We start from the raw sequence: 22,149 nt of genomic DNA, 5'->3' as shown, positions 1-22,149 counted from the left end.
GAAACTTTCAGGTGAAGTAACCTTTGTAAGACAGATTTTCTGAAGTTTGTTTCCCATCTATAAAGCAGTCATTTCTTTTTGAATGCCTGGTTCTTATCCCCTTAATTAGATTTGCAGAAAAATCACTTATTGCAGGCAGTTTGTTCAAAAGGTAAATAATTTTTAATTTCACATAAGTTTCTTCATATCTAAGACAACGTTCAGTGTATAATCTGCTCTCTCTTGCTTTCTTAAGGATTTCAAAGTGGCTTGTTTGCTCTTAAAGGTAGCTTTTTGTCATCCAACTACCGCAAAAAATTTGCACAGCTATTAGAGTAAATAAGGCATTTTACCAACCCCCCAAACTGTGAAGTGCCTAGTTCCATATCCTTTCAATGTTTCATTGAAACTGACACAAACTCTTAGACGATTATCTTCCTTATTCTTTTAAAAGCTGTATTTTAAGTTTACCATGAACATATTTTTGAGCTGACAAACGTGTTTCAGGGCAATGTCACCATCTTTCGCGGAAAAACTACCTTTCCCGGAATGCATTTCCCTTATATCAGTCCATAATAATATCAGTCCCTTATATCAGTCATTTCCCATAGTTCTTTTTGGGTCTGAGAGTCAACTGGTTCTCTTTTACCAAACTTGCTTACAAATTCTTGCCTGGGAGGTTTGAACAAAGTTTTTTGCTTTTGCAATGGGAGATTTGTACAAGCATTTTACATTTTCAGCTATGGCACATTGGGAGATTTCTATTCTCTCCTCAACTGGCTTTAACAGGTGTTTCTCCTTCATTAGACACTGGCCCCCAAATCAGAACTGCACCTGCCTCGTTAGCCGGCATTGAGGCTGGCATTTCTGATAGCAACTTTCCTCGGGGCTTGTGTTTGTCTTAGCCAGTCAGTGAAAAACAAGATCATGTACAACAGCTTTTCCATAGCTCCTTCAGAGAGATTTTCTCCCACTGATCTATCTCATTTTGCTTGTTCCTCCCTTCCCCAGATGCAGAGCTTCAGGTATCTGTCTGCGGCTCTGTTCCCCAGCTAGCTGCTTTTGGAGGTAGGGGTGCTGTGGGATGTTCTGTATGGCAAATGTGTTGCTGATTAGTCAATAAATAAAACACTGATTGGCCATTGGCTAGGCAGGAAGTGTAGGCAGGACAAGGAGGAGAATAAAGCTGGGAAGTGGAAGGCTGAGTCAGAGAGACACTACCAGCCGCCATGATGACAAGCAGCATGTGAAGATGCCGGTAAGCCATGAGCCGTGTGGCAAGGTATAGATTAATGGAAATGGATTAATTTAAGCTGTAAGAACAGTTAGCAAGAAGCCTGCCACGGCCCTACAGTTTGTAACCAATATAAGTCTCTGTGTTTACTTGGTCGGGTTCTGAGTGGCTGTGGGACTGGCAGGTGAGAGAGATTTGTCCTGACTGTGGGCCAGGCAGGAAAACTCAAGCTACATAGGGGCTTTTTTTTCTCCCCCCGAATCTGCCTCAAATTCTAGCAGCTTTTCACAGGTCATGTATTTTCTGGGAAGGTATCTGTCCATTCTGTTTCTTCGGAGTCTTTTTCCCAGACAGTTCCCAGTTTGGTCTCAGTTTATCCCCTCTACCTCAGAAACAGTTTCCGACACTACAGTGGCTGCTTTCCCTGCTACTGAAGGTAGGGGCTTTTGTCCGTTTGTTTTCCGGGTCTGTGTGGTTTGCGTACAAACTGAAAATCTAACAAGGGAGGTTTTTGCCATTTATAAACTCCCATTAGGACAGGTGTTTTGTCTTATCAGGCCTTCACCTGGCCCAGTCCCCCAGTGGGTTGTGTTTGCTTGTCTGGGTGCTCAAGGACAGAGCTTATGCCAGAGGCAATCGCCCCTTAGGGTTACACTCCCTCATCTCAGGGAGTCAGTTGAAACAAAGCTTTTCTCAAAGAGATGCTTTCTCTGACAGAAAAGAAAGCTTTACTCCTGGATAGTTCTGTTCTGCCTGGCTGGGCTCTTTCCCCAGACAGCGTTCTGACTCAGCAGCACAACTGCTTCAGACACAGTTCAGCTTTATTGTTTTCCCAGAAAGGTCCTTACTCTGATAGGAAAGCTTTTCTCAGATTTCTTTTTGCAGCTGTGGACCTATCAACCCAGGACTTGTAGGAAAGTAGACAACTGTGCCGTTCCCACTGGCTTTAGCTTTGTTCGTTGGCAATCTTCCCCTGGGTCCTGCACCTTCCTGCCTCAGCTCTGTGCTCCAGGAAGTTTACCACTGCAGGAACCCTAGTATCCCCAAAGTGCACTCCAACTCAGAGACGCTAACCAGTCGCCTCTGGGTTTTTGGTCAGAAGCGAGGATACAATGCTAACAGTTTGCATTGCTTCAGGGGATTTTTGCATTAGGTCGATTAGGAGCACCTTTTCATTCTGAAACACTCACTCAAACAAAACCCTTGATGCCTCAGCTCGGCTGTAAGTGAAAAGCTTGGCTTTTTTGCTTTTCCCAGTAAAGTTTCCCGCCCTTTTGGGCTCTCTGTAGCTCTTTACCCACACTCTCCCAAGCGTTTCCCTCAGGGTACACTGACACACTGTCTTTTACTAACTTGAAGAGACAGAGCTTAGAAGAGGTTTTTAGGAACTTGTCCCTGCCTCTTGCATTGCAGGGAGGATTGTTAAAGCTTGAAAGAGAACTTAGGTTTTGCTGTCTTAAGTTTGTTGTTTTCCCTTTGAGCTAATCACAGGTGGTCCCCATACTAATATCTTCAGGTGATTCTAATTTGTCCTTCTGAGAAAGTTAAAGGCTTTAGTTTTTAAGTTTGAGAGCTTTTAGTATGAGAAAGATTAAGGCTTTTTAGAGAGATTTTTTTCCCCCAAATTTTTCAAGAAAAGCTTTATAGTTTGAGAAAGATTTTTTTTTCCCCAGGAGAAGGACCAACTTTTCCCAAAACTTCCCAATTTTAAACTTTTTGGCTTCTTACACCCACGTTTTTGCCTCAGGGAGAAAACACTTTCTCCTGCTGCTTGGACTTAGCATTTCAGCTGTCCCCAGGAAAAAAGCTTCCATAGGAAACTTTTTCTTCCCCATAAGCTCAAAGAAGAGCTTTTTTACTACCCATAAAGCCCAAAGAAAGATTTTTTTCCCAGTTTGCGTTTATAGCCCCCAAAGTTAGAAAATTATAGAGTTTTTCTGTCTAGTTGCCTTATTTTTTTTCCACATGATCTTACACTTCTAAGTTTTTCCTAAACTATATTACTACGCTATACCTTAAACTTATTTTTCACAGATAGAAATTGAGAAAAGGATAGAAGATAGAAAATTTTGACAGAAGAGAATTGCGCTGCAGCATCGGACATCCTTCCAGTCCGCTTTCCTTTTTCTCTCGAGGATAAAACCCCTGCCTCTCAATAATATATATAAAAAATATATATTTTCCATAACACCGGCATGCCTTATCCACTGGCAGGGCTGAACTCAGCACTTTTGCCAAAAACTCTGTAATAAAACTATTATTTTTCTTTATCTTTAGTCCCTATTACTTTGTCTTTAGTCCCTGTTCATTTATCTTTAGTCCCCCCTTTTTTTAGTCCCCCCTTTTTTTCTTTAGTCCCTTTTTTCTTTTTCTTTAGTCCCTTTTTTTCTTTTTTCTTTAGTCCCTGTTCATGGCACCATTCTGTGGGGTGGTTACCCAACCACCCCCACAGTTCCCCAGAGTTTTCTTGAGTGCGAGCAGCAGGAAATATTAGAAGGATTTATTGCAGAGAATATTGTGGAGATAAACAGATAGAAAATAAAGGATAGCCTTGAGAGGGCCTGGAACCTATTCCAATGGGGCCCAACTGTCTCTGCCCCAGGGTTTTTATAGAGACGCCAAGGGGTGGAGCAGAAGACCTCCTCCCCCAGCACAGCCAAGTGCAGACCATCTAAAACACCTGCACTCAGGCCCGTGGTCCTAATTATCCTCTATGCGGACCTGCTGGATAAAGCCACGAGGAACCCGAGAATGGGCTCCCACAACTTTGGAAGCCAGAAGAAGGGGTTGGATTAGCTGAAACTAGAGTTATGGATGGCTGTCACCTGCTGATTGGCTGCCATGTGGGTAGTGGGGCATGACATGTGGGTAGTAGACAGAGACATGAAAGACAGGAGGGAATAGAAACAGGGTAGTCCATTTCAGTATTTCAGAGGTATGTCTGAGGAGCAGCCTAGTTACATGAAACAAAAATAAATCCTTTTAAACATCCATATGTCCTCTGATGATTGGGAAAAAAAGGGGGAACAGTGTTTTAGGTGTTCCTAAATCCTCAAAGACACTCAGACAAAATTTACCCTTAGATAGGTGTGGAGAACAGCAGGAGTTCACTGGGTACCTATCTCCTCTGAATTGCTTCAAGTTTTACTCAATTTAGGATGATGTTGGCTATAAGATTCTCATTTTTAATGATGATTTAAGACTCTAGCTTTTGTTTGATAGACACATGTTCCCTCTAGTCCTATTGGCTGTATGATTTTGATCATGAAGGCAATCATGATGAGGGATTTCATCAAAAAATTTCTCTGTATTTTATATTTCATCTTTGATTGTTATTACTTGCCTTCTAGTGGGTTCCTGTTAGATTTGTTTGAATATTTTCTAATTCTTGAATGAATGGTGTAGATGTAACCAACCATCTTATTAAATAAGAAACAGAACCAATGCAAAGAAGAAAGCCAAGAGAGCAGAGCTAAGAGCCTTACCTGCCTGCTGCAGCTAGCCTCTTCAGCCAAGAGATCTCTCTGAAAGAGACCTACTTCCTGTCTGTTTGTCTTTATATAGACTTTCTGTTCTGACTTCTCATTGGTTGTAAACCCAACCACATGACTGCCTCGTCACTGTCTGTTGGCTGTATCCTTGAACACACAGAGATCTACCTAGCTCTGCCTACCAAGTTCTGAGATTAAAGGCTTGCACCAACAACACCCAGCTTTTGCTATGGCTCTAATAGCTCTGATCCCCGGACAATTTTATTTATTAACATATAATTAAAATCACATTTCAGTACAAATAAAATACCACCATATTTCCCCTTTTCTATTTTAATAAAAAGAAAAAAGATTATAACTAACATAAGAAAAACTATATACAAAAGTACAATAACTATATACAATATATACAAGTAATAAATACCTAAAAAATGTCTAGTCCATTTGTATTTGACAAATTCAGAGAAAATAATTCCATTATCTATCCTATTTTGGTAAGTCCAAAATGTACCTAATTCACTTTCTATCCTAACTAGTCTTAAATTATAACTAACTAATTTTCAACTATAACTAACTAATTTTCAACTCCCTCAGGACCCAAGAAGGAAATAATATTACCTAACAAAAATAAAAACAGGAAGTGCATGCAAGCAACTTCCAAAAAATTTGTGAGTTGACAGAAACAGCCAGCTGCCTGGAGAGTCACCTGAGGTTTCTCTGCAGTGTTGGGGTATCATCTTCAGCCTATAGGCTTAGCGTATCTGACAGACTCACTTGTGAAGTAGGATGTACACAAGATCAACAGTTCAACCTCACACTGGGTGAGGGCAGTCCATGTACCAGAAACACCTGAATTCCACTAGTGTCATGTCATGATTCAGGATTTTAAATTCTGGAAATTGTTGATGGTTTTTGAGTTCAGCAGTCCATTCTTCTTGGCTGTGTATATATGTGGCTTCATCTTAGCATTCCATTCTTCTCCACATCCCTCTATTAAATGTCAGTCTACTATTGAGAGGCGTGAGCTTAGTTACTCTTCAAGAATAACTGTTTCAGCTGTTGTTCCACTGCACATCAGAAGCCATCGACCTACTGCCTGTTCAGCTGCCTTAGAAGAAAAGGGCACTGTACCTTTTCTGGATTGTGAAGGCCACTTCAGGGATGGTGTCATATTATACTGGCCTCAGAAGATGCCTTTTGATAAAGCCATAACCACACTTGTTTTGGCAAGAATCGGTAGTCCTTTGTTTCAGGTCCTGTCTGTCCATTTTGTCCTGTTGATTCAAGGATACTTTGTTGTCCAGTGGCTAACTTTTACCACAATGAAAGTTAACTCCATATGCAGTTTCTTCAATGTTCATATTTTCTCTGAAGTAGATTGGTACTGCCAGGAGCTGACATGTCTCATAGTCATAACAAAAAAGAAAAATTTTCTAAGTTATTAAAACATTTTAAATGCCATATTCTATAGATTTCTGAAGGGTTTGAAGATGACCTGTCTATCTAAAATATATCTGCTCAATTTTTAAAACATATCTAATATGACTACAAGTTCTATTGTAACATCTAACTACTAACTTTCATTTCTTTATATCCTAATAGTTGGTAAAAATAACATTCAAGGATCAGAAAATTGCATTACATTGTTAAAAGAATGGTATAAGTACAATTAGAAATATACATATAGCATTTTCTAACAATATCAATTTCAATATATATAATTTGTATACAATAGAAAACAATCCAATCCAATGTCAAGTATTTAAAACTAGTAATTGTCTTTCTCTTTTCTTTTCTTTTCTTTTCTTTTTTTTTAAAACAAAAACCTTAAATCTAATCTCCTTTGCTTAGCCTTTTTTCTTATCCTTGACAACAACTTGTAACCAACCCCCCTAAACAATGAAAATTATTCCAGACCCAAAACCCATTAAAAAGACCAAAAAACCACCCACCCCACACCACCTCTTTGGGAATGTGGGCGTGGTATTCTTAAAATTGCTTCCTGCTGGGTAGGGGCGAAGTTATCTTTATCCTGAAAGAAAAATTTTAGAATGATTGTCAAATTCTAGGAAAGGTAACTATAGCCTTCGTTATCTAGTCTGTGTATAATGCCAAAGTTCAGGGTTTATCTCAAGTCCTTATTCAAGTAGTCTTTGAGACTGGATCATCTCAGCTAGTCATCTCAAAATTGCTCTGAGTACCTTGTAGTTCAAAGCTGATCTGTAGATGATGTTTGTCAGCTTAGTGATATTATTATTGTCCACGTGGAATTGTTGTTGTTGTGGAGCCCCATCTTCCTCCTGGAGACTTCAGTTGATGTTAGGCCTGGCCGTGATTTCCTGCAGAAAACTGATAAGAGACTCGAACACAAAGACATATATATGCAGCTAATTGAAGCCTTCTTACTAGAATTAATTAGTACTCTATATGACCATTCATATCTTAACAAAGTTTAAAATGTATATATATCTATATATCTATATATATTAATCTTGTAAGTTTTGATATAAAATTTATACTTTAAGAAAAGTTTAAAGAATCAGAATAGAATCAAAGAGTTGAGATTAGTAATAGAATAGTCCCTTAATTAATTTGGCTTTTCTCCTGTCCCATAGCAGAAGATGCCTCTTTTATTCTGGCATGATACAGGGAGTTTGCATTTTCCTTTTAACAACATGCTTGAGTTTAAAGAAGGAGAGAGCCATTCTCCAACTCCAAAGTCAGCTTTAAATTTTAATTGAACTAGGACTATTAGAAGACAAATAGTGTTAAATCTTTAGAGAAAAGCAGAAACAAAAATTTAGGAAGACATAAAATTTTTTAGATAATATATACCCATACGCCGTTTTACTCTGTTTCCTAGGATAGATGATTTGTCACTTTTCTTTAGTTGTCTCATTTGTCCAGTGTTCTTCAGATTCCTTAACCTTCATTCTCCTAAAAGACAAAAACAAAAACCTTTCACCAAGACTAATTTTTGGGGATGTTCCTTTTTGGCAAGTTATTATCTGATTAAATGAAAAGGCATGTGTTACTGGTATAAGTTAGTTTAAATTGGATGTTCATGCTGGTTGATGAACTATTACCTCCTCTAATTAAGAGGTCTTTCTTGTTCAAATCAAACCTTTATCAATTTTGATGGTACCCACAGCTTATCTTCTCCTGTAGAAATAAAAGCAAAACCTCGTCCCCAACGTAATACATACCCTGGTTTCCATTCTGAAGTCAGCACATCCTTAAAGTATATAGGCTGATTTAATTCTGTAGTTTTTTCTATTATCCAATGTCTCTCTGCAGCTGTTGTTCCTTTCTCATTGGCATTAAGAAAGTTCAAAGTTAATAGAGCATTATGCAGTCTATTTCTGGGGGGTTTTGTTACCCCTTTCTGTTTATTTAGCATATCCTTTAGAGTTCTGTTTGATCTTTCTATAACTGCTTGACCTGTAGGATTAAGTGGTATGCCTGTAATATGCTTTATATTGTAATAAGCAAAAAACTGTTTCATTTTAACAGAGACATATGATGGAGCATTGTCAGGTTTGGTTTGTGCAGGAATACCCATGATGGCCATAACTTCTAGCAAATGAGTGATTACAGAATCAGCTTTTTCAGAACTCAAAGCAGTAGCCCACTGAAATCCTGAATAAGTGTCAATAGTATGGTGTACATATTTCAATTTTCCAAATTCTGCAAAGTGAAACACGTCCATCTGCCAGATTTCATTCCTTTGAGTACCCTTTGGGTTACATCCTGCTGGTAATGGTGTTTGATTGTAGAAGGAACAAGTAGGACATTTCTTTACTATTTCTTTGGCTTGTTGCCAGGTTATGGAAAAATCCTTTTTTAAACCTTTACTATTGATATGATTTTTTTAATGAAATTCTGAGGCATCCAGCACATTTCCTATCAATAATTTATCAATCTCATCATTGCCTTGTGCTAGAGGGCCTGGCAGACCAGTATGGGATCGAATGTGAATTACATATAAAGGATGACTCCTTTTCCTGATTGTATCTTGTAATTGAATAAATAGTGAAGTTAATTCTGAAGCATCAGGGATAAATTCTGCAGTCTCAATATGTAATACTACTCTTTCAACATACTGAGAGTCAGTTACTATGTTGAGAGGTTCTGAAAAATCCATTAATACCAACAGAATAGCATACAATTCTGATTTTTGAACAGAATTATAAGGACTTTGAACCACTTTACTTAAATTTTCTGATTTGTAACCTGCCTTTCCTTGTTTGTTGGCATCTGTATAAAATGTACGAACTCCAGATATGGGTTTTTCCCATACAATTCGAGGCAAGATCCAATCAGCTCTCTTTATAAGATCAATTCTATCGCTTTTGGGATATTTGCTGTTAATTTCTCCCAAAAAAATTACTGCAAGCTCTTTGCCAAGGTTCACTTTCTGTCCATAATTTTTCAATGTCCTCTTTAGTGAAAGGTATGACAATTTCTGCTGGGTCTATTCCTGCTAATTGACGAAGTCTCAATTTTCCTTTCCAAATCAAGTCAGAGATTTTTTCCACATAAGTTTTTAATTTTTTATTTGGTTTATTTGGTAAAAATATCCATTCTAATATAATATCTTCCCTCTGCATTAATATTCCTGTAGGAGAATGCCTAGAAGGTAAAATAACCAAAATGTAATCCAGCTTTGGATCAATACGATCCACGTGCCCTTCATGTACTTTCTTTCCTACCAAGGCCAATTCTTTCTCAGCTTCAGGTGATAATTCTCTTGGACTATTTAAGTCCTTGTCACCTTCTAAGGTTTTGGACAAATTATGCAGTTCATCATTTTTTACCCCAACAATAGTTCGTAGATGAGAAATATCTCCAAATAATCTTTGAAAGTCATTAAGAGTCTGTAGTCTATCTCTCCTAACTTGCACCTTTTGGGGTCTAATTTTTTGTAGCTCTATTTTATATCCTAAATAATTAATAGAATCTCCTCTTTGTATCTTTTCAGGAGCAATTTGTAATCCCCAGCAAGGCAAAATTTTCTTTACTTCTTCAAACATTCTTTCTAAAGTATCTGCATTTGAGTCAGCTAGTAAAATATCATCCATATAATGATAAATTATAGATTTAGGAAATTTTTTACATATCACTTCCAATGGCTGTTGTACAAAATATTGGCACAGAGTCGGGCTATTCAACATTCCCTGTGGGAGGACCCTTCATTGAAATCTTTTAACCAGTTGAGAATTATTATAAGTAGGCACTGTGAAAGCAAATCTTTCTCTGTCTTTTTCTTGTAAGGGTATTGAAAAGAAACAGTCTTTTAAATCAATAACTATGAGAGGCCATCCTTTTGGTAACAGAGTAGGCAGAGGAATTCCAGATTGTAGAGAGCCCATTGGTTGAATTACTTTGTTAATTGCTCTAAGGTTTGTTACCATTCTCCATTTACCAGATTTCTTTTTAATAACAAATACAGGAGAATTCCAAGGGCTGGTTGATTCTTCAATATGCTGAGCATTTAACTGTTCTTCTACCAGCTCTTCTAAAGCCTGGAGTTTCTCTGTTGTTAAAGGCCGTTGCTGGACCCATACAGGCTTGTCTGTTAACCATTTTAAAGGTAGAGCTGTTGGTGTCTTTGGAAGATCATCAGTTGTTGTGCTCTGTTCTTGTATAATATGGATGGCTGGTGACCTGTCAGAATAATGCCTTCTAATATTTCTCTCAGAAACATGTGCTAGTTTATGATTTTGTTTCTGACATTGGAGGGACCTTAATCTGAGTATTCCATTGTTGCAACAAGTCTCGACCCCACAGGTTCACAGCTATGTTAGCTACATATGGTTTCAATTTTCCTCTCTGTCCTTCTGGACCTATACATTCGAGCCATCTTGCACTCTGTTTCACCTGAGATAATGTCCCAATTCCTAACAGTTGAACGTTTACCTCCTGAAGAGGCCAAGTTGGATGCCAAAATTCTGGTGCAATTATGGTAACGTCTGCACCTGTGTCTACCAGACCAGACAACAAAACACCATTTATTTTTATTGTTAATTTTGGTCTTTGTTCATTAATAGAAATTTGCCAAAAAATTTTCTATATGTTTTCTCCTGAATTTTCTATTCTCTCTGTTTCATCATCCTGACCAACATGATTTATTCCAATAGGCATTTGGTTATTTAATTGCTCTGAGTAGGGGTTTCCTCTATGACTGCAGGAAAGGTTTGAACTGGATTTGCTATTGGGGCCTGCATGAGGCCCCTCTGGGAGTTTCCCAAAGATTGAGGCAAAGGATTACCCTGTCTGTCCCTTGTTGATCTACATTCCTTGGTCCAGTGTTTTCCCTTACCACACCTTCTGCATTCTCCAGAAGGAAGGTGCATTCTGTTACCAGTGTTCCTTGAAGAAACATTGTTTCTAGAAATGACTTGTCTACAGTCCCTTTCTTTTTTCTTTTTTTTTTTTTTTTTAGTTTTTCGAGACAGGGTTTCTCTGTGTAGCTTTGCACCTTTCCTGGAACTCACTTGGTAGCCCAGGCTGGCCTCGAACTCACAGAGATCCGCCTGGCTCTGCCTCCCGAGTGCTGGGATTAAAGGCGTGCGCCACCACCGCCCGGCTTACAGTCCCTTTTCAAATGTCCTTGCTTTCCACATCCGAAACATCTAACATTCCTCAAACCTTTTGAAATTGCTTCTCCTACCCACATATCATCATGCTCATGAGCTTCAACATTAACCGTGTCTCTAATCCAATCTTCCAAAGGTGCAGATCTTGCCTTTAACAGCCTGATTATTCTTTTGCATGCTGCATTCGCATTCTCAAAGGCCAAAGATTCAATTATTATCTTACTAGCTTCTGAATCCGGGACCATTCTCTTTACTGCTGAAGCCAGTCTTTGTAAAAAATCTGTGAAAGATTCTTTTGGGCCTTGTACAACCTTTGTAAATGACTCAGTTTTTTTCCTGGTTCCTCAACTCTGTCCCATGCATTCAAGGCTGCTGTTCGACATAAAATTAGGGTTTGGACATCATATAAACATTGTGTTTGTGCTGAAGCATATTGACCTTCTCCAATAAGCTGATCCTGGCAGACTTGTATTACTTTATCCCTCCATTGTTTTTCTATGTTTTTAGCTTCATCCTTGAACCAAGTTAGCCACTGAAGCCTTTGACTGGTTTCAAGAACAGCTTGTGCCAGCTCCCGCCAATCCTGTGGTACAATACTATTATATGTTGACCAAGAGTTTAACATTTGCTTTACATATGGGGAATGCATGCCATAAGATACTATTGCCTCCTTAAACCTTCGTAAATCTAACATTTCAATTGGAGCCCAAATATTTTGTGTAGTCATTTTATTAGGCAACTGCTGTACGGTTACTGGAAAAATTAAAGGTGACTGTGTGAAAACAGCTTTCTTTCTGTAACCTTCTGATCCAATCTTGAAGCAACTTCACTGTTAATTTCTTCTGTCTGAATTTTTACAGGTTTAACAAGTTTTTCTAAAGCTGTCATCCTGACACATTGACTATCTTTTTAAATAGTAAAATGAGGATAAGCATAGTAATAAACTGCATAATTTGATCAACATTAATCTTCTCATATAGTTGTTCCATTGTCAGACTGCCTAAAATTGCAAACAAAGCCCAATTTTCTTCCAATGTACACAGAAAACTCATTTTTTTTTAATGTGGAAAAAATTTCTCTTTTTAATAGTTTCCTTTAAAATATCTGATATGTTAAGTGACTTACCGAGTCTGTGTAGAACAGTACAAATCTGAGGGAATTTCAAAACAGCCACTTAGTGTCCGAGGTGTGAATCCAGAGAGAGGGAGAGAGAGGGAGAGAGAGAGAGAGAGAGAGAGAGAGAGAGAGAGAGAGAGAGAGAGAGAGCATAGCCACAAGTTCTGCCTAAGAGCTTGAATCCAGCCACATGTTCCCGCTTGAGCCTAGTCAAGCCTTGGCTCTAGCTTCCTTAAGTTCCAACTGCGTGTGTTGGCTTTACAGGCAGGGGCCCTGTTCAGCAGGGCAGGCCTAAGTTGTCTGTAGCACTGGCTTTAAGCAAGTAGCTCAAGGTTAGTCCGGCCTGAGGCCAAGCCAATCTGGGCCTGGGCTAGGGAGCCAGCCGCCCAAGTGGGAAACCGGACCTGCCGGCTGCCCAGGCGGGAAAACAGACCTGCCGCCAAGCCAAGTTAAGTGGTTTTTAATGGATTCTTATCACGTTGGGCGCCAAACGTAGATGTAACCAACCATCTTATTAAATAAGAAACACAGAGCCGATTCAGAGAGGAAAGCCAAGAGGTCAGAACTAAGAGCCTTACCCTTCCTGCTTCAGCCAAGAGAGCTCTCCGAAAGGGGGCCTACTTCCTGTGTGTATGTCTTTATATAGTCTAGCTGTTCTGCCTTCTCATTGGTTGTAAATCCAAACACGTGACTGCCTCATCACTGCCTGTATGTACAGCCCTCCAAGTCCTCTATGGTATTGAGATTAAAGGCGTGTGTCTCCATTGTTGGCTGTATCCTTGAACACACAGAGATCTACCTAGCTCTGTCTACCAAGTGCTGGGATTAAAGGTGTGCGCCACCACCGCCACACTCTTGCTGCGGCTCTAAAACCCCCGGGCAACTTTATTTATTAACATACAATTAAAATCACATTTCAGTACAAATAAAATACCACTTTATTTATTAACATACAATTAAAATCACATTTCAGTACAAATAAAATACCACCAATTGTTTGTCTTAAGATAATTCTGAGTAACAGTAATGAAATAAAAGAATGCTAAATAGAAACTGTGTATATATGTTTTAAATTAATATTTCCTAGATACAATCTATTAAACTAAACCTTAGAGAATACATAAGATAGTCTTCATGTAATACATGGCATCACTATTACAACTATGGTTTTGGATTTTAATTCAAGTATGTAATTGATACCAAGAAACAGCAAATACATAACAAAACATCATGGAATTGATGTCTGCAGCATCCAGTACAATACAACTAAGAAATCCCTCTTAAAACTATGATGCCCCAGCTTACTACAGAGAAATCTTTACACAGAGGGTCTCTCTATCCTTTCCATGGATGAACATTCCATTTGCTATTTTTACTACAGACATGTGACCAATAACAGTATACATAAAAGATGAATAAACATTTACATCCCAGCATCCAAATATCTGACAGCCCTGGTTAACATACTACTTATCTTTGGGGTATTTTAGAGGCAGCTCTTCCTTAGCTAAGTTCTACTTTGTGTGAATTACTATCTCCTAAGCATTGGTCAATCTTTTATATCACCAATTCTACTCTTCTACGTTACAGCTTAGTAGTGGAGTGCTACCCAGTACATGAGATGTCATTTACAACCTCCACAAATTAACTCCAAATGGATCTTACACCTAAATGTCAAACACAAAGTGCAGAACCTCTAGAGGATACTTGAAACTAGGCTTCTCTGAGCTTGGCAACTTGCCTAGGCTTTGGGAGATTTCTCTAAGGCTCTGATGTAAAGAGCAAAAACAGAGCTCTGTCTCTAATACCAGGAATATGCTTGGAGGAGCTGGCAATGATCTGGGGCCAGGGCCTTTGGGAAGGGGTTGCTTCAGATCGTGATGGGGCTGTGGTTTTCAGTCCCAACACCACTGTGCCACTGTGGACTTTGTTTATAATGTTCTTGAATTCCCAGTGTTCCTCTTGTTCGATTAGCCTCCTTCTGAATTTGTATACTTCCTTTTAAAACTGAACCCACTGATTCACATTAACAAGAGACTTGCTGTTCAATTTGGCACAAATCTCCATCCAATCTGCGATAGGTCTGTCCTTATATTGGAAGCCAGGGCAGGGAACCACTGTGCTGTGTCCCTTCAGCTAACCTGGTCCTGTCACTCAGACCTCACTAGCCAATCAGAGCCTCCAGCGGACCTGCCAGTCAAATGGGAGTGCTCTTCCGGGAGTCAGGCTTCCTGGCCCAGCTCTTCCTCTTCGAGGAAGTCGGATGTTGTCCTGTGTGCTGTGCCTTGCACTCCGTGGTGGGGAGACAGTGGGTCAGCTCAGCAGCTGCAACATGGTGAACGAGGGGTTGCTTTCCACAGACGGAGAGGAGCAGTGGGCCAAGGTGCGTGAGGGCCCGCTGTCCCCAGGGCGGAGGAGTAGCCCGCCTCAGTGAGTGAGGGGCCGCTGTCCCCAGGCAGGAAGGAGTGGCAGGCCATGGTGAGCAGGGGGCTGCTGTCCCCATGTAGGGAGGAGTGACTGGTCTTGGTGAGCGAGGGGCCGCTGTCCCTAGACTAGGTAGAACGGCCAGCTGAGGCTCGTGATCTCGTGTGGTGGGTCCTCCCTTGGCTAGTTGGGAGCCAGTGGCCAGACACAAGAGTTCAGCGTGGTCCTGCCTGGTCCTGCCTGGTCTAGCGTGTTCCTACGTGGTCTTTGCAAGTCCCTGGGCCGCACTGGCAGCCTTTGAATAACTTCACTCCCCAGGCTGTGTCTGTGCAGAGTGTTAGGAGCAGAACTATGCTTAGAAATATCCTTGTTGTTAACATCACTGTGAAAAGCTGGTGCCTGCAATACTTACATTGTCACATGTGGAGAGACATCACCAGATTTCCCAAACTCGGAGAGTACTGGTCTCTTAAGCTCTTTTAACACTTAACATTTAGGTTTAGGATCCATCTGGAGTTAATTTTGTGGAGCTTGTAAACGGTATCTCCTGTGTAGATTAGCACTCCACTGCTAAACTGTGATGTAGAAGAGTAGAGTTGATGGTAGTAGAATTGATGGTATAAGGATTTATCAGTTCTTAGGAGACATTAAGTCACATAAAGTAGAATTTAGGTAAGGAAGGGCATGCCTGTTAGAGATTAGTATGATAAGATGTAAATGTTCACCAGGATTAATCAGCCATTAAGCTACATTCCCATAACAAATGAGACAACCCTGATTTACAGCCAGCCAAAAGGCTCACATCCTCATCAAAGGCCTCTAACATGGTGCTCAAGGGATCGTTACAGGGTCACAACCAACATTAAGTCCTGTTGTGCCATGAAGGTATGTTAATTATAGAACAGCTGCATCTCCAGTCTTTTTGAAAAGCAGTTTTGAGTCAAGGTCTTCTGTGTTGATTGAGGTGGACTTGAACCCTGCTTGTGGCCCCACAGGGCATTGACCTTGCTATCCTCCTGACTAACTACCCTAAATTCTTGGATTACACATTTACATCACCACAGAGTTCTAAAATTGCCAGTTTGAGTCACATAGTGAACTGTCCATTGCAGAACAGGGAAAGGATTTTCGTGTGGAGCATGGCTTCTCCCTTCAGACCAGAAGAGGAGGAACAGTGTACTGTGTACAGTGCAGGGAGAAACAGACTAGACAATAGCTAGTTGAAGGCAGTGAGCTGCAGGGGTCTCCATTACAAAGAAGGATGGGACATGATGAGTGACTTTCTAATTTCCCATCATGCATTAATTCCTTCCGTGTGAATGAAAACAGACAGAATTGGTAGGTGTACAGTTTTGGGAGGATAGCTTGAACTACTAAGTATTCAGTTTCCAATTATCGAACTCTCCTATGTAGATATGTGCTAACCTGGTTTACACAGTTAAGTCAGCTCAGAGGTTCCGTGGCTAACATTTTACATGGGACAAAGTCATACAGTCTGTTATTAATGGCAATTTCCCTACCAGGGGACTGCCTACTGTGTTTCAAAGTCAGCATAGCTAAGCGTTCCTCCAATTATTTTTATCATTTTAAAAATTTAATTATTGGTATCATTTTTTTAAAATTTCATTTTCTTTAAATGCATTACTGCTATAATCTTTGTTTCTTTTTTCTAATGTTTCCTGGTTTAAGAATTTCATTACATTTTTTTCTTAAGTGGTATTTATTTATGGCACTTTAGAGCAGTGGTTCTCAACCTGGGGGTCATGGCTCCTTTTTGGGGGATCAAATGATCCTATCACAGGACTGGCCTAAGAACACTGGGAAACACAGATATTTATATTACATTTCATAACAGCAAAATTATAGTTATAAAGTGACAGTGAAAATAGTTTTATGCTTGGAGGGGTCATCACATCATGAGGAACTGTATTAAAGGGTCACAGCATTAGGAAGGTTGAGAACCACTGGTTTTGATCAATGTCTCCTGTAGCTCAGGCTTGCCTCACACTATATAATTGAGAATTGCTTTGAACACCTAATTCTGCCTCTGCTACCCAGTGCTGGAAAGACAGTCCTGCAACTCCTTCCAGGCTGGGCCTTGACTGGTCTGTGAGAAGGAAAAATAGACCAGTGAATGAGTATCTTCCAACTTCTCTAGATTTTATCATGAATTTTTAAATGAAGTGGGACCTGTGTAAGAGTTGAGTTCACTGACCAACTGTAAAGCAGGTGTAGTCACAATGCAGAAAAGGATGGGCAAGAAAGAGGGTGAAAGCTTTCCTGCTTTGACAGTAGTTGACATTAGCAATGAGTAGTGAGGTAATCAATTTTAAATGATCAATAAATTACTGTAGTTACACCAGTTTAACCTAAATCGAAGAACTAGATAAAATGGTATGGCTCTGCCTAGCATGACTGGACTCTGAGAGAAATGACATGAGTAGTACTTGGTGTGTTCTAATACAAATCCCTAGTCTCTGGAGCATACATGGCTATAAAGCCTGTTTCAACTTTTTAACAGAATTTTTTGGGATTATAATTATACTATTTCTACTATCTCTTTCCTGCCTTCAAGCCCTCCCATAGATCCTTCCTTGCGTTCTAATCCATGGCCTCTTTGTTTAACAACAGTTACTCTTTGGATGTGACCTGTGTTTGGTTGCAGGACCTCCTAGCTATGAAGCAAAAGGTTGTCTGCACTAGACATTGAGTGTGTTATGGACCCTGTGCCTTGGAAGAGGAACAAGAAGTGCTCTAAGAGATTGGACAATTTCACTAAACTACAATTTTCCTAGATTAGGGCCCTGTCTGACCATAGTGTGGAAGAGCAAAGCTGGGAGGGCCTGTGCTGTCTAAGTCATTTGATCTCTGCTCACCCAGTAGGGTAACTGCTCATGTCCTTAAGCTCAGCTTGGTGGTCTTAACTAATGAGGAGCTTTGGGAAGGCTTAGCCATCAGGAGCACCAGTGGGAGGTAGCTTACAGGTTCTTTCCAGGATTCTTCTCTTGTTCTGCTATAGGGGGCTGCAAGCCAGGCCATGGTGATTGTTGGGGCCACTGTCCCCAGACCAGGAAGATCAGGTTGGCTGAGCTATTAGAATCTGAACTGCTTGGACTGGGATGGACCATGAGCCAGACTGAAGTTCTATTGGTCCCTGTGGTGACCTGGGCAGTGGCCCTTGGCCTCTGAGCTTTGTTAAATGTGGATCCCTGGGGAGGGTAGGCTCTGCCATCCTGGCATGGGAGACTGTGAGCTTCTAATATCACTGTCCAGTGTGCTCACACAGGCATTGCTTTTGTTGTGCAATGGGAAGACAGATTGGAAAAGTGAAGGTCTGGTTTTTAGAAGTTCTGATTGTTTCATTCTACTTTCAGGTTTGTCTTACAAATGTTACAGATAGTTTAGAAACTGGTAGAAAGGAAGGGATGGGCATCATCCTTCAGCAATACATGATTAAAATGTTTTCAACTTTTTGCTGCTGCTAGCAATCATGGTGTGATTCAGTGAACTTCACAGCTCACAAAAGGAGTTTCTGAGCTGTAGAGATAGCTCAGGTTTGTATGGTGTTGTGCAGATGGATAGGGCAGATGTCACATCTTGTAACATAATCCATATGGCAGGAAGCAGACATTAAATTATTGTTAAACATTGTTTTATGATTGGGCATCATTGGGCCTGGGTTTCCCTGAAACCACAAGGGAGCATGAGAGGCTGTAGAGCCATAATAGTAGGCTCTAGAAGAAATCCCCTCCATTTGCAGGGAGGGCTCTAGAACATTGGACCTCTCTGGAAGAAGTATCAGTAGCTGGAGGGTCAGAAAGTTAACAGTTTAAGGGTCACTTTGAGTTAATTTTGTGAAATCTGTCTTTATATAATTTCTATACACATAGGTGGCTGGGTACACCAAGTAAGATCACACTTTTCCTGGTTGAGTTTCCTTTGATCTTTTGATTAAAAGTTGACTCTATTTTCCTGCTTTTGTTCTTGGCTCTTTCTTTCTATCCTCTTTATTCTTTCACAAACATTGTATACATTCCTGATTATTGTAGCTTTTGTGGTAAAGATAGAAGTCACATTGTATCAATTGTATATGTGTACTATTTTTTTCATAATCCATTGAGCATTCTGAGTTTTTCCATTTTGCTTGTAGCTTTAGAATCAACTTTCCTGTTATAAATTGTTGGGCATTGTCTTTGGATTGTATTCAATTTATTGTGCAAATTGACCATAAACAACACCTTAATATTGTTGCATCATGTTCCCAAGGATCATTTATATACTTTATTTATTTAAGTTTTGTTGTTGTTAATCTGTGAAAGTCTTTTAGATTATTGAATAAAAAGTATTATAGGCCTTAGTAGGTTGCTCAGCACAAATTCTTCTTGGTGATGACCTGAGTTCAGATCCCAACACCTAAATCAGGATGCTCATAACCCCCTGCTACTCCAGTTTCAGGGGATCTGATAGCCTCTTTTCTGGTGTGTCAGCTGTACTCAAATGGAAGGTATTCTCTTGAACATACAAACATACACATAAAAATGGGGATAAATTTTTTTTCAAAAGTTCTTGTGACATATAAAGTAATTAGAGCAAAACAAGTTGCTTTAGGTGTATAATAGAAATCATACATTGTTTCTTTTAAAATATGTTACCTTGCATTTGGTTTGGAAAAGTTTTACTTTTCTCACTCTGATGCAGACTTACATCTAATCATCAGTCATAGGAAAGTGATCCTAAGTTTTGTGAGCAAGAAGGTAGATATGTATAGTTAGTATAATAAAAGTTATATTTTATTATGCTGATGGTCATCATACAAGGTTCACATTCTAAACTCCAAACTCTGATTCTAAGCCTATCTTGCCTAGGCTGCTCACCCATGCAATGTATCTTAGCTGAAGTTCAGGTCCAGTCTCTAACAGAAGTCTCTGATTCAAGGGTCAGGATCCTGGTGGAGATGCTCTAGCCACAGGGTTGGTCAAGGTGATGTCTCTCCACATATGCAGAGTAGAGCATTGCTTTTGGTTTCTGTTTATATACTGTCCAGTGAGCATCATATAGTTATGATTATGATTGGTTATCTGGAGTGAGTGATATCACTGGGTTCTGGTTATCAGGTACAGCCTTGGGTGTAGTGGGGTTCATGACTAAGCTGTTTTTTTACATGTCTAAAAGGCTTTTTTTTTCATCATCTAATGAGATGATTGTGTGTGTAGTTTTTTTTTTCTTTCAGTTTGTTTATATGGTGGATTACATTGATAGATTTTCATATGTTGAACCATCCCTGCATCTCTGGGATGAAGCCTACTTGATTAGGGTGGATGATTTTATTTCATGTGTTCTTGGATTTGGTTTGCCAGTATTTCGGCATCAATGTTCATGAGGGAGATTGGTCTGTAATTATCTTTGTTGAGTCTTCGTGTGGTTTGGGTATAAGGGTAACTGTAGCCTCATAAAAAGAATTTGGCAGTGTTCCTTCTGTTTCTATTGTGTGGAACAATTTGAGGAATATTGGTACTGGCTCTTCTTTGAAAATCTGGTATAATTCTGTGCTGAAACCATCTGGCCTTAGGCTTTTTTTTTTGGTTGGGGGACTTTTAATGACTGCTTCTATTCCCTTAGTGGTTATAGGTCTATTTAAATTATTTGTCTATTCTTGATTTAATTTTTGTATGTGGTACCTATCAAGAAAATTGTCCATTTCTTTTAGATTTTCCAAGTTTGTGCAGTATTTTCAAAAACCAAGTAGGTTTTTAAAGTATGACCTAAGGATTCTCTGGATTTCCTCAGTGTCTGCTTTTAGTTAGATTGGATATTTTGTTGATTTGCTCAAAGAACTAACTCTTTGTTTCACTGATTCTTTGTATTGTTCTCTTTGTTTCTATTTGATTGATTTCAGCCCGGAGTTTATTTCCTGCTGTCTACTCCTCCTGGGTGAGATTCCTTCTTTTTGTTCTAGAACTTTCAGGTGTGCTGTTAAGTTGCTAGTGTGATAGATCCATATCTATTGCCCCGCACAAAGCTCAAGTTCAAGTGGATCAAATGCCTCAATATAAATCCAGTTACACTGAACCTAATAGAAGATAAAGTAGGAAGTAGCCTTGAACACAATGGCACAGGAGACAACTTCCTGAATAGAACACCAGTAGCACAGACACTGAGATCAACAATTAATAACTGGGACCTCATGAAACTGAACTGATTCTGTAAGGCAAAGGATACTTCAATAAGACAAAATGGCAGCCTACAGAATAGGAAAAGATCTTCACCAACCCCACATCTGACAGAGGGCTGATTTCCAAAATATATAAAGAACTCAAGAAACTAGACATCAAAATACCAAATAATCCAATTAAAAAACTGGGTACTGATCTAAACAGAAGGATCTCAAATGGCCAAGATACACTTAAAGAACTGTTCAGCATCCTTAGCCATCAGGGAAATACAAATCAAAACGACTCTGAGATACCATCTTACACTTTTCAGATGGCTAAGAATAAAACCAATAATGAAAACTTATGTTGGAGAGGATGTGGAGTAAGTGGAACACTCCTCCACTGCTAATGGGAGTGCAAAGTTACAGCCACTTTGGAAATCAATAAGTTGGTTTCTCAGAAAATTGGGAATCAATCTACCTCAAGACCCAGCTATACCAATCTTGGGCATATACCCAAAGGATGTTCAATTATACCACAAGGACACTTGTTCAGCTATGTTCATAGCAGCATTATTTGTAATATCCAGAACCTGGAAACAACCTAGATGCCCCTCAACTGAAGAATGGATAAAGAAAATGTGGTACATTTATACAATGGAGTATTACTCAGCTGTAAAAAACAATGATATCATGAAATTTGAAGGCAAATGGATGGAACTAGGAAAAAAATCATCCTGAATGAGGTAACCCAGACCCAAAAAGACAAACATGGTATGTACTCACTCATAAGTGGATATTAGCTGTAAAGTAAAGAATAACCAGGCTACAATCCACAGTCCCAGAGAGGCTAGGTAGCAAGGAGAGTCCAAAGAGGGATGCATGGATTTCTCTGAGAAGGGGAAATAGAAGAGATCTCTTCGGTAAACTGGGGGTGGGGGTGGGGGTGGGGGTTGGGAATATGAGGGATCAGGCTGGGTGGGTTGAGGGGTGGGATGGAGGGGGAGGGTAATGAAACATGTCGATATGGGGGCATTTTGGGGTTAGGGAGAAGAAACCTGGTACCAGGGGAACTCCAAGGAATCCATAAGGGTGACCCCAGCTAAGACTCCTAGTAATAGTAGAAAGGGTGCCTGAACTGGCCATCACCTATAA

General features: G+C 39.7%; 1 protein-coding gene across 2 annotated transcripts in view; it reads left to right on the top strand.

The window, feature by feature from the left end:
* The first annotated feature begins 14,654 nt into the window (after positions 1 to 14,654).
* Positions 14,655 to 22,149, top strand: part of LOC131918069 (zinc finger protein 431-like) — a 43,005-nt gene continuing 35,510 nt past the window's right edge. For both annotated transcript variants that reach the window (XM_059272351.1, XM_059272352.1), the window contains exons 1-2: positions 14,655 to 14,754; positions 20,740 to 21,768. In XM_059272351.1, coding sequence (XP_059128334.1) covers positions 21,766 to 21,768 — 3 coding nt within the window. In that variant the 5' untranslated portion in view covers positions 14,655 to 14,754; positions 20,740 to 21,765. The remainder of the gene's footprint in view (positions 14,755 to 20,739; positions 21,769 to 22,149) is intronic.

The sequence above is a fragment of the Peromyscus eremicus genome, chromosome 8a (assembly GCF_949786415.1).
Source record: "Peromyscus eremicus chromosome 8a, PerEre_H2_v1, whole genome shotgun sequence".
Classification (NCBI taxonomy): Eukaryota; Metazoa; Chordata; class Mammalia; order Rodentia; family Cricetidae; genus Peromyscus; species Peromyscus eremicus.
This window is presented reverse-complemented; position numbering and strand designations above follow the sequence as displayed.